We start from the raw sequence: 13,319 nt of genomic DNA on the forward strand, positions 1-13,319 counted from the left end.
GGGCATACTACTAACAATCTCCCACTAGCACTAGAGCCATTCATTACAATACCTTAGACCCATCTTCTCAAGATATCGGTTTAATTGTACTTGTGACAAAGGCTTAGTGAATGGATCAACTGTATTTTCAACTGATGCTATTTTCTACATGGCTACATGGCCTTGCCCAACTATATCTCTGATAATGTGGTAGCACCTTTTCTATGTGTTTGGATTTCTGGTGAGACCGGGGTTCCTTTTATCCAAACAGCTTCTTTTGCAGTATCTAATGCAGCAATATACTCGGCCTCTGTAGTGGAATCTGCAGTCGTACTCTTTTTAGAACTCTTCTAACTGACTGCCCCTCCATTACAAATGAACACATACCCAGAGGTAGACTTTCTATCATTGATATCTGATTGGAAATCAGAATTAGTATAACCATCCAATTGCAAGTCTCCACCTCCATTAATCAAGAATAAATCCTTAGTTCTTCTCAAGTACTTAAGGATATTTTTGACAGCTATTCAATGTTCCAAACCTGGATTTGATTGATACCTGCTAGTCAAACTAACAGCATATGCGATATCCGGCCTAGTACACAACATTGCATACATCAAACTTCCAATAGCCGAAGCATATGGAATCCTGGCCATTTTATATATTTCTTCAGGTGTCTTTGGAGACATCTCTTTAGAAAGGTGGATACCATGTCTCACTAGTAACAATCCTCTCTTGGAATCGAGCATGTTAAACCTCTTTAATACATTTTCCAAATATAGACTTTGGGATAAACCAATTATTCTTTTCGCTCTATCTATATAGATGCGAATCCCAAAAATATAGGTTACCTCCCCTAAGTCTTTCATGAAGAATGTATTTGACAACCATACCTTTACAGTTGTCAACATACCTGTGTCATTACCTATCAACAGAATATTATCCACATATAAGACAAAGAAAGTGATGACACTATCACTAACCTTCTTATATACACATGGTTCATCCTCATTTTTGATAAAACCAAATGACTTAATGGCTTCATCAAAACGGATGTTCCAACTCCTCGAAGTTTGTTTTAACCCATAAATGGATCTCTTTAGCTTGCGCACTTTGGAATTATCTTGGGATTCAAAACCCTAAAGTTGTTCCATGAAAATGTTTTCTTCAATTTATCCATTGAGAAAAGCTGTTTTTGACATCCATCTACCAAATCTCATCATCACAGTATGCAGCTATTGCTAATAGAATCCTAATTGATTTAAGCATGGCAACAGGCGAGAAAGTCTCCTCATAGTCGATTCCTTGCCTTTGGCGAAACCTTTTCACTACTAGCCTTACTTTATAGGTCTCTACCTTTCCATCAGAACCAATTTTCTTCTTGAAAACTCATTTGTTACCTATAGGTACAATACCTTCAGGTGGGCTAACAAGATTCCAAACTTGATTCTTATACATGGAATCAATCTCGGATTTTATAGCATCAATCCATTTTGAAGAGTCTATATCTGATATAGCTTTTTCATAGGTAAGTGGATCATCTCCATGATCTACTTCTTCATGAGTAGGCAACTCTTGTTCTTCTTCATGAAGGAAACCATATCTCACTGGTGGGTGAGATACCATGGTTGTTCTACAAGGAACAACTGTAGATGTTTCATCAATCGGTATAGGTTGACTAGATGGATCTATATCAATCTGATCTGTTGGTTGGTTAGAATTCTCCAATTCTAACTCTATTTGCCTTCCTTTGCCTCCTTCTTAAACAAACTGTTGTTCAAGAAATATGGCATCTCTACTTACCACAACCTTTTGTGATGTAGGCAAATAAAAATAATATCCAAAACTATCTTTTGGATATCCAACAAATCGACCCTTTTCTGATCTAGTCTCCAATTTATCAGTGTTCAGCTTTTTGATATGAGCTGGACAATCCCAAATCTTAACATGCTTAAGACTTGGTTTTCTTTCATGCTATATCTCATAAGGTGTGGAAGATACTGATTTTGATGGAATCCTATTCAGAATATGCAAAGCTGGTTCTAATGCAAATCTCCAAAAGGAGATTGGCATATCAGTATAGCTCATCATACTACGTACCATATCTAATAGGGTACGATTTCTCCTTTCAGATACACCATTCAGCTGTGGTGTTCCTGGAGGAGTCAGCTGGGAAACAATGCCATGCTCTCTTAAGTATTCATCAAATTCAGTACTCAAGTATTCACCTCCACGATCTGATCGAAGAGCTTTAATACTTTTTCCTGTTTGATTTTCTACTTCAGATTTAAATTGTTGGAACTTTTCAAAGGATTCATGTTTGTATTTCATCAAATACAAATACACATACCTTGATTTATCATCAGTAAAGGTAATAAAGTAATGAAAACTGCCTCTAACCATTTCCTTAAATGGACCACATACATTACTATGTATTAGTTCCAAAAGATTTTTCAGCTCTTAGTCCTTGTCCAACAAGGGTGATCTAGTCATTTTGCCTTGAAGGCAAGATTCACAAGTTAGAGTAGGTCCAAAACCCAATGAGGATAAAATCCTCATTTTCCCTAGCTTTGCAATCCTATCTTTTACAACATGACCTAACCTTAAGTGCCAAATATATTTTGAACTTGAGTTGATTTTCACCATAGCATTGCTTTCTTTTAGATTGCTATACTATGGGCAGTTCCTCTTTCAGGTGCCCATCATTCTAGCAGTGGAAACACTTTCCTTTACCTTCATCAGCTTTAGTCTTCCATTTCTGTTTAGCTATTTTCTTGGAAGGACCAGGAATCTAAGATTTCTTTTTCTTATTGGACTTTCTAGCAGCAGAAGATGTAATCAAAGCTACCTCTTTTCCTTTATTGCCAGGCATATTCTTTTGGGCAATAATTAGCATGTTGAGTAAACCAGCCAAGGTGCATTCCTGTTTAGTCATATGAAAATTTGTCACAAAATTACCAAATGACTCAGGAAGGGACTGGAGGATCAAATCCGTCTGCAGTTGGAAATCCATGTTAAAGTCAAGATGTTCCAGCTACTCAATCAGCCGAATCATCTTGTGGACATGATCCCCAACATTCTGTCCCTCAAACATCCTCATGCGGAATAACTGTCTAGATATCTCATACCTAGCATTCCTGCTGTGCTCACTATACAACTCTTGTAGGTGAAGGAGGATCTCACTCGCATTCTGCATGTTCTCATGCTGCTTCTGTAACTCATTACTCATGAAAGCAAGCATGTAACACTTAGCTCTCATATCATGCTCCTTCCACTTGTCCAAAGTTTCATATTCCTCTTGAGTGGCCTCTGAAGGTAAGGGACTAGGAACATTTGAGTCTAGAACATATCCTATATGTTCAAGGTTCAGGATAAGTTTCAAATTTCTTAGCCAATCAGATAAATTAGGTCCTGTCAATCTATTGTGATCAAGTATGCTTGCAAGGATATTGGATGGTGGTGGTTGTTCTGTGCTCATTATTATCAAAAAATTAACTGTAGAAAATAACTAGATTAATTAGTAAATGTATCATGTAATTAACCAAAATGATTATGGTCTTTTAATTAAATTGGTCCTCCCACTAACTTAGCGAATCCTACACTTCCAAAGTAGAAAACGGAAATCCTAGTTGGATGGATTTCTAGTGGGTGATTGAATTCTTATAATTCTATTGACCATCCTCAGGTACATCCATTATTGGAATTACAATAAACTATAAGTGAGCAACTCCTTGCCCATCACATCTCATGTGAGATTCAATCCTTTACCTAGCCCCTAATGCTCAAAATCTCAGGTACATCAATTATTGACTTATCTTGCATTAGTTAAGTTGATCCCATTGAGCCAGTAATTATGCAAATAATTTTAATGTCCTCAGGTACATCCAATATTGGCCACCAAACCATTTACTTATTTACAACATCTCATGCTTAACAATTATTCTTAAGAAAATCTCTTAAATTAATTGCATATTATACAAGTATTTAAATTTTCTTAAAATAATCGCCTCAATGGTGGGCCCATGTTATAATTACTTTAATTATAGCATTTCCAACTTAATCATTTGTTTAGAAGATTTTGTGGTCATCCTAATTACTATTAAGGTCTCACTTTGCACATTATCCAATTAGCATGCATATATCATATACTTGCATACATTCCTATACATCTCATGCATTCATGGATAATAAATAAATATGGTATTATCATGGACTTTTCTAAGGGATTCAATTCTAAGTCACTAAGAATTGAATCAGGGCATTCCTAGGTGCATTTCATTCATTCATTTTACAAGAGTTGCTGAAGGAGTACATAATCAACACTTGTTCTTGAATTCTTCTCACTGGTTCCACCAATGCTCTTGACCTCCTTGATCTTCTTGCAATCCAATTACATATTAATCCTTGGCATACCAAGGCGAATTTACAAGAACTAAATAAATGAAATTACAACCCAAAAAATATTATAGCCTTTATAATACATGCCCAAAATAAATTAAAATAAATTAATTAATTTACAACCCAATGAAATATAAAATAAATAAATCCAATTACATTGGTCTTTTATAGTCCATGATCATCCATCATGCATATCACTATTTAATAATTAAATAAAATATACATACTTAAATTAAATTGAATATCTCATATTCAACTTAAAAATCCAGATTTGAACATGATTCAAACAAATTTAAAAATTCAGATTTGAATCTCATTCAAACAAATTTAAAAATTTAGATTTGAATCACATTCAAACAACTTTTAAAATTCAGATTTGAATCACATTCAAACAATTTTCAAAATTCAGATTTGAATCATATTCAAACAACTTTAAAATTCAGATTTGAATCACATTCAAACAATTTTAAAAATTCAGATCTGAATCAAAATTTAATTGTGTGATTAAATCTCTAATTAAACAATTTAATTAGACATATGATGAGCTTTTATATCATACAGCAATTATAAATTAAGAACCCAAACCTTGTGCACACCATTGGTGACCACAAAGTGTGCGCACCAATGGTGTTTATCACCAAGCCACTACCATTCATTTGCAACCAGCAATGGATCTATCATCTCATAATCATACCACACAATTAAATCATATAATCAACAATCTAAATAGTAAATATAGTGGTTCTGATACCAATTGAAGGAGCGAAAGCATGAAAAACATAAGTTTAGATCATTGAATTCAAAAATTTTTCAACTAGGGTCACATGCATCATGCAAGATTCATTTTTATCTATTTGATTTCAATGATAAACAACATATTAAAACTCTTTTAATATATTTTTGGATCTATATTTGCCATTTAATATTTTAGAATTAACAAATTAATTCATTAGAGCCCTAGATTAGATCAAGAACAATTGCACTAACCTGTTTGATGTACTGCAGTGTGTTTGGCATCTTTCGGATGCGCCTAGGACACCAGATGTTGTACCTCTAGCTTGTCCACACCAAGATCACCAATGGCAGCCCTTGAACAGCTTCTAAGGCTTTTCCAATCAATTAGAAAATCAAATTTTGCCTTTTGAGAGATTACAGATGTATACAGGACACTAGAAACGATTTCTAGTATTTTTAATTCAAGAGATTGTTGGCTAATCTCTTTGAATTGATGAGAGATGAAGAAGAAGAGAAGGGAGATGTTCTTTGGGTGGCGGCACCAAAGAAGAACAGCAGCCCACACATTTTACTCTTTCATAACAACACTTATATAGCTAGGTCATCACTTAAACCCTTGCCACATATCACTTTCTGATTGGCTCTTGGTTTAATTGACCCAATCACATTGTGCCAAGTGTCAAACCTATATTTAATCTTGACTTTGATCATCTTATAAGATTAAAAGACATATGGCAAGCTTATGTGTAGTGCCACATGTCACCATCTCATGGTGCCACGTGTCACCCTGTGAAATGACCAAAATACCCCTGTGTCTTAATTTTGAGTTCTCAACCTAAAATAATTATTTCTCTTCTTCTAATCAATTTATATCAAATATAAATTAATTAATTAATTTCTCTTTAATTAAATTCATATTTAAACACTTTAAATATAAATTTAACTTATACTATACATCCAATAACTTAGATTTGATTTCAAGCCATGCTAGGGACTTTGCAATCTAATTGCAAATCAAACCTATTTAATTAATCAATTAAACTCTTTAATTAATTAATTAAATCATATTTAATTTGGTGATTACTTGTGTATGTGTGTGACTTACTAAGCTCATCACTAATTGGCAATGAGACATGATATCAACTCTTAATATCATCAGAACTCTTTATTACCATAAATGATTTCTCTAAATCATTTTATGCACCTCATAGACCATGGTTAACACCTAGCATAGCAAGCCATGGTCACCCAATTAGTAATAAGGTTTACCTTAAATGAACCTATAATCATATGTTACCATGCACTAGAATCTCTCTGTTACAAAATCCCAATTCGAGCTGAAGTCATGGTTTATGTCAAACCCCATTTGCTATGAATATTATGTTCTCTTTTAATTCTAGTTCTTGATTAAAAAGATTTTTCTCATCAGAAACTCTTTTCTAATTAAATCTATCTATCCTGGCCAGGAACTTGAAACATCAAGAACAATTAAATGAATATAGGATTTTATCCCTATTTACTTAGAGGAACAGATTCAATCTTGATCAACACCTACCTCCATATATAACTAGTAGGAGCCAACACATGCCCATATACTCATACACAGTATAAGTATGAAAGCAGTATCAAACTCAAACCACCTATATACAAGATAACTATGCTATCTCAGGGCTAAAGATTATATGCACTAATATGACTTATGACAATACATTGACAAGAATAAACTCCATGTGCTTATCATAAATACCACTGGTTCGACCTACTTATCATGTATAAGTGCCTATCATGTTTGTTATATGGCATGAGACTCACCATTCCATCTTATTTACATCTCATATAAATAACTTGGGAACAAACATGATTACAATCTTTCTGGATAAGTCATGTCCTTATTGTGAAGTATCCTCGATTGTGAACCAATTTATGATACTTTGTGCTAAAAATATTGTCCCTCATATTCTTAACAACTTAAGAATAGAATTTCTAACAAAATATCAATGGACTTTTTCTATTATATATAAATATATTATGTAAACGGAAAAGTAAAAATATCTTTTATTAATAAAATATGTACAATATATATACTAAATGATATGCTCTAGGGCATACTACTAACAGGGGGGGGGGGACCAATTCTCAAATTGGTTGCAAATAAAAAGAAAAGAAAACAAAAAAACTGGGTGGGAATTTTTTGGGGGAAAGTTTGCAACCGATTTCCTATCAGTTGCTAATAGCAACTGATTTTATTCGGTTATAAAAATTAGTTACTGTTAGTAATCATTTTACAAATCAGTTGCATATAAAAAAAAAACAAAAATTAGGTGAAATTTTTTTGGAGGTAAATTAGCAAATGATTTAAATCGGTTGCAAAAATTAGTTGCTAATAGCAACTAACAAGAAATTAGTTGCAAATTTGGAGCCTTTTAAAATGAGGCTCTAAATTTAGTAATCGATTCGCAAATTAGATGCTATTTTCAACCGATTTTTGCAATTAACTTAAATCGGTTGTTAAATTTTAGAGCCAATTAAAATAATTATTTAATTTAATAATCGATTCCCTAAATTATTTAATGTTAGCAACCAATTTTTTTAATTAATTTTTAATAGCAATTAATTTTAAAATCATTTGCCAATCATATATTAAGGTTTTTCTAATATCGATTAGCAACCGATTTAAAAATCAATAACAACCAATTCTTGAATCTGTTGCTAAATTTTTTTAAAACTAACTATTTTACTAAAAAAACTGAAGTCACAAATCGGTTATTATTAGCAATCAAATTCATTCAATTGCAAAAATCAGTTGTAATTTTTTTTGTAGTGATGCATAATAATGATATAAATTAGTGTGAAATTATTGTTAAAAATTTTAGGTTATGGGGTTTATATATATTATTACGTGCTTACGGATAATTCTTTTTAACGTTATATTTTTAATTTTCAATGGCATATAAAGTATACTATTACAGTATAAGTTTGTTGTAATGATTTATTCAAAAAATACACAAAAAGTATAAAAGCTATCATTTAAAAAAAAAAAAAAAACTTAACTTTTGAAGATAATTCAGGACACACATACGTACATATTATAAAATAATACATCCTTTCTTCCCCATTTCTCCTCTATGTTGCATTTGTATACATGACATGCAGAGGATATATGGTGCACAGAAGAGATGATCAATATAGGATTCAGCAGCTCATATTGGGTTCATGACATGGCGTATATTCACAAAGACAACCTTATTTCATTTCATAGTCATGTAATTCAATCAATTCTCATTCCTCCAACAGCAAATCTTCTGGCTTGTTATAAATAGAAACGCTTCTGATAAACATCAAAGGGTTCAGAGGTAGAAAGTTGAGGCTTCTGCACACATTTATATTAAAAAAAAAAAAAAGAAATCAATCAAATTTAGTAAAATTTACAAATGATTCTTTTGAATTTAAGTTCTTAAAGGAATTCGCTAACCTGTAATAACCTCGCATTGAACAGTTTTCTCAAGAGCCTGCCGACTATCCAGCCTCGTTTGTCAGCGTCCTCAATGTCCTTATAGATGGCGTCAAGTAGTTTACCATATGTTATTTCATTGCCTTTGCTCACATGACTTGTCAGAGTATGGGTTAAAGCTCCACTCATTTTCACATCATCTTCACTGAAGGCCTGCAATTCAGCACCTAATGCATTAAAAAGATATATATGTACAGTCTAATAATCAGCACACTGTTATCATGTTATGCTACGAAAATCTGTTCTAATTAAATATTTAAATGAAAAGTCTCAATTTATTGCATTTTAAAACATAAATTCTGCTATTATTATGTTATTAATTTAATGGGTTTATCCTTAATAGTATTGAATGGCAATTCGGAAAAGTAAAAAAAAAAAAAAAAAAGAGCATTAAAATGAAGAATAGGAACCGAAATGAAACACTTGCATCAGTATCTGCAGCCATTTGATCATCTCGACAAGCACTGATTGTAATCGCCAATCCACCACTTGTATTTTTTTTAACACCAGATGGTGGACTGTTGTCATCCCACGTCTTCCTGTTTCATAGAAAAATTTTATATATATCAATCTGCAGTATTGTCAAAAAATTGTACAGAAAAAAAAAATTATGATAAACTAAAATTAAAAATTGACTTTGAATTTTTAATTAGTATAATCAATTAAAATAAGAAAAATATTGTCTATTTAATGGAATTGATAGAGTTAATATATATATATATATATATATATATATATATATATATATATATATATATATATATATATATATATATATATATATATATAATTTAAATAAAGCTTGTAAACATCAATAATTAATAATTTAAAATTATAATTATATCACTCAAAGCTAATATATCAATTAATTAATTTTCGAATATTTCCTATAATTGTTAACATTTTGCCATTAATTATTAGTGATTTACAACAATTACCACTGCATCAAATAAAAATTTAATTTATTGATTATTATGTATCAATACAAGTTATCATTATCAATTTTATATATATATATATAAAATAAGAAGTTATTCCCAAAACTTTATCACGTTTTTTATTAATTTTTTTATTTTTTATTAATTAATTATTTAATTACTTTAAATTATAATTAAGTTATTAATTCTCTAAAAGTTATATGACATTTAATAATTACTCTCTTTAGTAATTATTACATGGTAAGTTATAATATATTAATATATATTAATTATTTGTATTTTTATATTTATACTTATTAATAAATATGCAATCATTAATAAAAATTAAGATATTATATTATTTTTATATATTAAAATAAAAAATATATACAAAAATTAAAATTATTAATAACCATAGGTCATTCTCTCGTTATAAAGTATTAAACACTACAAAAAACAACTAGTTTCCTAACCAATTATTGTAACTAACTAAAATCGATTGTTATTAATAATCAATTTTATAATCAATTTGTGATTTCTTTTTTTTTTAATACAATAATTAATTTAAAAGAAATTAGCAACCGATTCAAGAATCGGTTACTAAATCGGTTATTGTTAGCAATTAATTTATAATTAATTATTACTAGCAATCAATTTATAATTGGTTACTAAATAGATTGTTAATCCATATTAGAAAAACCTTAAATATACAATTAACAATCGATTTTAAAATATGTTATTAGTAGCAACTAATAAAAAAATCAATTGATAAAATATGTTGCTAATAACAACCAATTTTAAGATTTGGGGAATCAGTAGCTAAATTAAAAAATTATTTTAATTGGCTACAAAGTAAATAATTGATTTACAATCGGTTGCTAAAATAAGTTGTTATTTGCAACCGATTTCTTATCGGATACTAATAGCAACTGATTTTTATAATCAATTGTAAATCGATTGCTAAATTTTTTCTCCCGAAAATTCTCGCTTAATTTTATTTTCTTTTTTTGACTTGTAAGAGATTTGCGAATCGATTGCCAATAGCAACTGATTTTTTTTCTTCCAAAATTCTCACCAAATATTTTATTTTTTTATTAGCAATCCATTTTTACAATCGATTAAAATTGGTTATTATTAGTAATCAATTTTACAATAGATTTTTTTCTCAAAAAATTTTTGCCCAATTTTTTATTTTATTTTTATTTGTAATGGATTTATGAATCAATTACTAACAGCAGCCAAGTTTTGAAACCGATTAAAAATAGTTTGTTATTAGCAACTAATTTTACAATCGATTTTTTCCTCAAAAAATTTATGCCCATTTTTTATTTTTTGTTTTTTGTTTTTTAAATTTTGATTTGCAACCGATTTTTGCAATCAATTGAAATTGATTGCTATTAGTAACCAATTTTACAATTAATTATAAATCGATTATAAAATTTTTCTTTAAAAAATTCCTGCCCAATTTTTTAAAAAAATTTACAACCGATAATTGGTTTCTAAAATCGGTTGCTAATTTACTTATATAAATTATTACTCATTTTTTTCCCTATTATTTATTTCTTCACTTTCCTTTTATTTTCTTCATCATTTTTTTCTCATCCTTTTTATTTATCATCTTTTCTTGTCTAACATATTTTCTTTATCATTTTTTTATCTATTTTCTTTATTTTTTTATTTATTTTCTTCTTCGTCTTTTTCTTTCTCATATAGTTTCTTCTTCATCATTATCTTTTTCTTTCTTATTTATTTTCTTTTTCATCATTTTTTCTTCATCATCTTGTTCTTTCTCATCTTTTTTCTTCTTCATATTCTTTTTATTTCTAATTTTTTTTATTTAATTAATTTTTCTTTTACATAAAATAAAAATATTTATACAAATATATTTTTTGTTAGTAAATTATTTGTAGAATTAATTTTTAATTATTTTTTTTGGTTATATATATATATATAGTGTTTTTTTAAATAATTTGTCTTATAAATATGTTTTTATATTTAATTTTTTGTTAATATTTTTTTATAATAGTTATTATAAGTAGTTTTTTATAATATTTTTATATTAAGTTTTAGTACTAATCTCCATTAATAATTTATTATTGTAGTAATTTTTTGAAAAATTATTTATTTGAATTTTCTTATTTCTTATTTGAAATTTTATTTTTTTTATATAATTTTTTTAAAATTAGCAGCCGATTTTTCAGTTGCTAAATTAGTTGTGAATAGCAATAGATTTACAAAAATAGTTGTAAAATTACAAAATTAAAGGTATCAAATTTTTTACAACTGATTATGTTTCAGTTATTATTAGCGATCGATTTCGGTTGCTAAATCGGTTGCTACTAGCAATCGATAGTTTTTTTTACCAAAAATTTTATTTTTTTAACTTTAATTAATTTAGCAATCAATTTAATTATTGGATACTATTTACAATCATACTCATTGCAACTGACTGAATCGATTATTAAATCAGTTGCTAAATCAATTAGCAACTGATTTTAGTGGATTAGCAACCGATTTAGTTGGTTGATAAGTCTTACTAAGAGATAAATGAGTATACATATAAAAAGAAAATTAATGTAAATAAACACACTTACGTTTCTCTGTTGTAGACATAAGATAGATCAAGAACAGTTCCACTATGACAAGCGTCAACAATTGCATGGAGTGTGACACCTTCAGGAAGTGGGCGAACAATGGTGGAATAAATTTCATTGTCAAGGATCATGCCTGCTGTGAGATAATCGATCGGGCAAATAGTTTCATCGAACCCATCGCGCTCATCATTCTCGAAATCCGGTTGTCGCAAGCCATGTCCGGAGAAGTAGAACACCAAGGAGTCACGTCCTCCGCAGTCCTTCACAAGCCATTTCATTGAGTTCCGAATGTTCTCCTTTGTTGGTTTCAATTCTTCATTTGGCTCTTCTTCTATTTATACACAGTTTCAGCAAATAAAATTGAAAACAATCAATCTTTAGGAGTAAAAATGTAAAATTCTATTTGCTTTAAATACAAGATGAATTATTTTTCAATATGTTCTTGACAGGTTGTTCATAAAGCTTTACAAAGACATTAATCATCTTTGACTCAGTGATTTTGGAGTCTCTTGCAGAGCTACAAGAACTCAAATAAGAAAAATGATTGAGAAGATATGTATATATGTACCTGTGAGAATGCGAATGTTCTCTGCCTTAAATCCAAAGTTATTAATCAACCAATCCTTCATTGTCTTTACATCATTGATAGTTCCCTTGAGCTCATACTTCGTGCCTTTGTAACTCACCCCGATAAGCAGTGCATGTTTTCTCCTCCCGTCCTCCGGCACCGGGGCTTCCGCCAACTTGGATGCATCCAAAGGGGAGGATGGTTTAGTGTCCGGAGATTCCTTATTCTTAGGCTTGAAGATAAACTTCCAAACCAAGCCAAGCTTCTTAAAAAATTTTCCTTTCTCTTCAGTGTTATTCTGTACAAGTTTTTTATCAAACTTAGCACACATCTTCGCTTTCAGGAATTCTGATGAGCGAAAATGCTATGCAAATAGGAAGATACGAAAGACAGGAAATTGTGTAGGCAAGTTGAAATATTATAAGCATTATCCTTTGTCTTGTGCATTAAGTTTCATTGAGATTCTAATCCACTTAAGCTTTATCCTTTCTCTTGTGTTTTCTATACCTTAATTATGGTTAACTAATTGAGAAATACTAAAATATCCTCTTGATTATCAAAATTTAATGATAAATATAAGTATTTACAATAGATATTCTAATTCAAATATCATAAAA

General features: G+C 29.8%; 1 protein-coding gene across 1 annotated transcript; it reads right to left on the reverse strand.

Moving 5' to 3' along the window:
• Positions 1-8,124: 8,124 nt before the first annotated feature.
• LOC110648368 (metacaspase-1) lies at positions 8,125-13,110 on the reverse strand. The gene is made up of 5 exons (XM_021802584.2): positions 12,703-13,110; positions 12,135-12,465; positions 9,051-9,162; positions 8,585-8,776; positions 8,125-8,482 (listed from the first exon to the last, which is right to left on the reverse strand). The coding sequence occupies exons 1-5, from the start codon at positions 13,031-13,033 to the stop codon at positions 8,423-8,425; spliced, it is 1,026 nt and encodes a 341-aa protein (XP_021658276.2). The 5' UTR covers positions 13,034-13,110; the 3' UTR covers positions 8,125-8,422.
• Between the last annotated feature and the right edge of the window lie 209 nt (positions 13,111-13,319).

The sequence above is a fragment of the Hevea brasiliensis genome, chromosome 14 (genome assembly GCF_030052815.1).
Source record: "Hevea brasiliensis isolate MT/VB/25A 57/8 chromosome 14, ASM3005281v1, whole genome shotgun sequence".
In the NCBI taxonomy this organism is placed as follows: Eukaryota; Viridiplantae; Streptophyta; class Magnoliopsida; order Malpighiales; family Euphorbiaceae; genus Hevea; species Hevea brasiliensis.

Excerpts from the sequence above, each read along its gene's own strand:
- LOC110648368 (XM_021802584.2), bottom strand. The coding sequence starts at position 13,033 with ATGTGTGCTAAGTTTGATAAAAAACTTGTACAGAATAACACTGAAGAG. Across the intron at positions 8,777-9,050 it reads AAATGGCTGCAGATACTGAT|GCCTTCAGTGAAGATGATGT; the intron begins GCAAGTGTTTCA and ends GCTGAATTGCAG. Across the intron at positions 8,483-8,584 it reads TCAATGCGAGGTTATTACAG|AAGCCTCAACTTTCTACCTC; the intron begins GTTAGCGAATTC and ends AAATGTGTGCAG.